The sequence below is a fragment of the Labrus mixtus genome, chromosome 17 (assembly GCF_963584025.1).
Source record: "Labrus mixtus chromosome 17, fLabMix1.1, whole genome shotgun sequence".
Lineage (NCBI taxonomy): Eukaryota > Metazoa > Chordata > Actinopteri > Labriformes > Labridae > Labrus > Labrus mixtus.
The window spans coordinates 2,225,654-2,230,230 of NC_083628.1; the positions used below are offsets into that span (position 1 = coordinate 2,225,654).

The window sequence follows — 4,577 nt, forward strand, 5'->3', positions numbered from 1 at the left end:
TTTGGAGGGGGGGGGGGGGGGGGGTGGGACTGAGGTGTGGTGGCCATCTAACCCACAAAACTGATCTCAAAATAAAGTGTTTTTCTGAAGCGGACTCCAAATATAGTGGGAGAAGAACAACTCACCAAAATGGGGCATGGGAGAGGACAATTAAGTGACAATGCTTTGCTGAGTAAGGGACGGGAAATGAAGCTCTGAGTCATCTGTTAGGTTAAATTCCAGTTCTCCCAGCTAGCTGTACCATTTTACACTACTCTTTGTTTGAACTGCAATGGGCGTGGGGTGGTGGTCATCCTATCTTCTGTCAGGTCTAGATAATGGTAGTTTCAGAAGCACACTCTAGATGTATGGTGAATAAATGCTTTGCTAACTGAGGTAAGGCTAAGTGGGAGGTTATGGATTCAATTATGGAACAAATGATGCTGAGCTTGCAACTACATTCACTTGGGATAAATATGTACATTTTCATCATGTATTTGCCTTGGACTTTTCATCGTCCTTGAAAAGGCATTGCACAACTCAAAGGTCCCTTGAAAGCTTGTGGGATATTAAGTCTCTCTTAAGTCTTTCTAAATCTGGGACACCTGTTCCAGATCCTCCACAATCAGGTCCTGTTCTTTGATATCGCTTCTGCCACGCAAGCTACTTCCCTCCTGTCCCGCGCAATTCCCGTTCCTCGCTAACGCCGAGCCGCCTCTCGAGCCCGATCTATGGAAGGCGGGCGGTTGGAACGGGAGCACCGCGTTCCCTCGGATCCGATGGGAGTAGGTCTTCTGGCGCTCGATGCCGACGGAACAGAGCTGGAATTTGAAAGCGGCCTGGAAGCCTCTGCGGAAGTTCTCGTTGAAGAACCCGTAGATGATGGGGTTGACGCTGCTGTTGAAGAACGCCAACCAGTGGGCGAACGGATACACGTAGATGTTGATGACGCGATACTGGTGCTCCGCCAAGCTGGCGTAGTCGCTCAGCATCATCAGCGTCCACAGAGGAAGCCAGGACAAGATGAACAGCGAAGCCACGACCAGCAGCATCATGATCACGCGGGTCTTCTTCTTTGAAATCGTTTGACGACCCTCCATGCTCGGTTTGTTGTTGCCAGCGCCCTTCTCAGACCCACTTCCACTTCCACTCCCCGTAGGAATAGTAGTCTTGGAAAGTGTGAAGCCGATGCGAGCATACATGATGACAATGAGGCTTAGGGGAGCGAGGTAGATGTTAGCAAAGAGGACTGTGGTGTAGATTTTCCTCATCTCCTGATTGGGCCAATTTTCTCTGCACCAGTAGAAGGGCTGGGTGTCATTGTTGTGCCCGAGGATTATCCTCACCCTGTGCTCCTTTGTGACCTGCAGCATCACCCCTGAGGGACACATGATGGACACGGCCAGGACCCAAATGACCACAATAATGAGCTTTGAAGTGGGGATGGTCAGCTTCTGCTTGAAAGGGTAGACGATGCAGCGAAACCTGACACACACCGGGGGATTAAAAGGGAGTGCATAAAGCAGAGTAAGTCTCCAAGGAAGAAAACACACGCTCAAGCACATTATAACCAGTCGCGCTCTTTTGCCCCTTACCTGTCAACAGCGATTGCAACCAGAGTGAACACAGACGCTGACACTGATATCCCTTGAACCATCCCGCTGAGCTTGCACAGTACACTGCCAAACGGCCATCCTGCAGGAAATAAAAAAAGCAAATTTTAAAACATAAAGGGAAACAAACTGCATTAATGGTTTCATTCAAGGTGTGTTCTGATTGAAAGTATTGTTAACATTGATCTAGGATAACATGTTGTGTACACTAGATCATTTGTATTGATTCAACAAAACCCCCCAAAAAATCTTGTCCTCCCAAATACGATGGTAAAGTAAATCCTGTTATGCCTCAGTAAATGCCATCAAGTGCAAAGTCAATTTCTCCTCCCTTTCCAGGGACTGTATCTTAATTAGCTTTACTGTAGCTTATGGCTACTTGAGGCTGACGGATGCATGGTTTGATATCTTGTTATGTAACTACATTATGATGCAGATTTATCACTTTAAAAATGCCCGTTTTTCAAATAGAGGTGGGATCAATCGTCTCTGATTCGATATCAAGACGTCTGAAAAATCTCAACTCTGATAGGTTTTTGGTACACAGTGTCATCCAAAGTTAAATAACTCGGAGTAACACACAAATTGCATAAATCTGCATATTTGCTCGATTTTGCATTTTGCGCAATTTGTGTAATCTACATTGCCCACCATTGACTTTGTAAATGATTGGAGCATTCTTAAGAATACAATATGACAAAAGAGACCGCTAACTTTTTAAGCTGGAAATAACACCAAGCAAGAATGGGGCACTATTCACCTTTCAAAAGTAGAGACGTTGGTCTTCTCAGTTCCCTAATGCTTACAGAGTGTTGTTAAAAAGAAGAAGTGATGCTACAGATGATATGGTCCTAACTTTTTTTGAAAAGTGTTGCTGGAATAAAAGGCCATATCATCTTCCAAAAACAATGAAATTTCTCATTTTCAACATTTGATATGTTTAAAACGTATTTGAATATGGGTTCAAATGTTTTGCAAATCATCACATTCAGGGCTTTATTTTTAGGTCCCACCTATTTAGGAAATAGGGTTGTGGTTGGGAAACAAATATTCTTAATTTTTGGTTTAAGCAAACCTCAAAATTACCTCTTATAGACTCGATAAAGGAACAATCTCAGTTTATGATTACTTCTAGGAGAGTTCAAATTAAACCCCAAACAAAAAGCTCATACATTCTGACCTGTTATGATGTTGTCCACCAGCGTGGTGGGCATGCAGAAGATGCCGACCAGCAGGTCGCTGATGGCGAGGTTGAGGATGAACAGGTTGGTGACCGTGCGCATGTTCTTGCTCCGCAGCACGATGAAACAGACCACCCCGTTTCCCACCATGCACACCGCAAAGATGAGCAGGTAGGAGACGGTGAAGACAACGGCCACAGAGGCCTTGTGGAGGTAGAAGTCGACATAGGTGATGTTCTGGTGGAACGGAGGATTTTCCTGGTTTGAGAAATTGGGCGGATTCAGGCCCTCCCAGGTAGAGTTTAGACTCTGGGTCATCGTTATATCTGGAAAGAGAGACAAGCAGATGAAGACCCTCTTGTGTGCGTGTGTCCTCTGCCTTGTTTCTAATAATATCTGCTACCAAAAACGACCAACTATAAAGCAGCGCACCATTACACAGCATCCCAATGAGAGTGCAATCCTGCAGAGCACACGATAGAATCAATTGGTAATTACATTACACAATATAACCCCATCAAAAAATCAATACCCCAATTCTTGTGCTTTTCATTCAAGTGGGTTGGTTGATTCAGTCAAGTGCATGCTCTCACACATTCTCTGACACAGGACATGGTGTCCAGAATGAAAAATCTGTTCTGTAAGAGAGTGGGGTCAGAGCTTTGGTTTCATCAATCAGCTAGCAAGCAATCCAGCAATCAGGGGGGTAGATTGGGTTTTTATTGACTGGTGACAATTTTTTAAATTTGTGCAACTGGTATATTTTTGAAGATCTTCATCGATTTCTTTAACAGTTATGTCCTTTTAAATTCTTACTTCTTGATGATTCCTATTTATAGTTTTACCCATTTTTGTGTTTGTGTTTTTGAATTTGATTTTGTTTTGCATAGTTTTGGGGACAATACAAGCTGGAAACAGGCGCTGCTTGTCAATAGGCGACGCAGTCAACTGCTTGGGGCCCCCCTGGTCAGTAGGGGTCCCTTGAGTGCTGAAAAACCACAACAGATTGTGTAAAGTTTGCGATGACAGTAGGAAATTTCCCTGGGGTGGCCCCATCTGACTGCGTTCATCCTCGTTGTGCAGCCGGGCATCGCATGAAAAAACGTAAGTGTGAGAAATGAAGAGGAACTACCCGCCTGGGAGTAAAAAAAGAGAGAGAGGAATGAAGAATACAAGACAGAGTATAAGATTAAATATAAAAATAAATAACCCTAATGCAGGTTGTCTAGCCTTCTCTGTGTGTGGGGGGGGGGAACTTTAATAACATCACTTCTGCTAGCATTAGCAGCTAACAGGCTAAAAGAACATAGTTACAGTATGAACAACTTATAATGTGTCAACGTCTTGGACTCTGGGGGTCAAAGGTGGGAGACTGTCCGTCAACGTTAAGTTAAGCTAACAGGCTAAAAGACCATGATTAAGCTAGCAGTTATGGTATAAACACATGATCCGTCAACTTGGTCTTTGGTAATGTTACAAAAACAAACATCGTCTAAGCATTGAACACGGAAGATTAAAAATTAATATTTACAATTTGCAATTTTGAAATACAATTTTTTGCCCCAGCAGACTCCAGAATGGCAACTGGCTGGAAATACTCTGCTGCAAAGTGATTTTTGTAGTTAAAGGCAGGGTTTTTTTTTCGATAACTAGCATGATTTTGAAAGTAGCATTCCCTCAGTGCTCTGGAAGAAAATTACCAACCCTGCCTTTAATTACCAATTCTTCTTATAACCAACTTTGTTCCTATAGTTTGTTTTTCATGGTCAGTGTTGAATTTAAAGCTTTCAGTATCAATTTAATT

General features: G+C 43.3%; 1 protein-coding gene across 1 annotated transcript; it reads right to left on the minus strand.

The window, feature by feature from the left end:
- Positions 1–380: 380 nt before the first annotated feature.
- Positions 381–3,091, minus strand: LOC132992344 (neuropeptide FF receptor 2). Its single transcript, XM_061061591.1, has 3 exons — positions 2,773–3,091; positions 1,575–1,674; positions 381–1,464 (listed from the first exon to the last, which is right to left on the minus strand). The coding sequence occupies exons 1-3, from the start codon at positions 3,089–3,091 to the stop codon at positions 570–572; spliced, it is 1,314 nt and encodes a 437-aa protein (XP_060917574.1). The 3' UTR covers positions 381–569.
- Positions 3,092–4,577: the final 1,486 nt, after the last annotated feature.

Bases quoted from the DNA above. Each gene is read 5' to 3' on its own strand.
- LOC132992344 (XM_061061591.1), bottom strand. From the start codon at position 3,091: ATGACCCAGAGTCTAAACTCTACCTGGGAGGGCCTGAATCCGCCCAAT. The intron at 1,675-2,772 runs GTCAGAATGTAT...TATTTCCTGCAG, and splicing joins GGTGGACAACATCATAACAG to GATGGCCGTTTGGCAGTGTA. The intron at 1,465-1,574 runs GTAAGGGGCAAA...GGTGTGTGTCAG, and splicing joins GTTGCAATCGCTGTTGACAG to GTTTCGCTGCATCGTCTACC.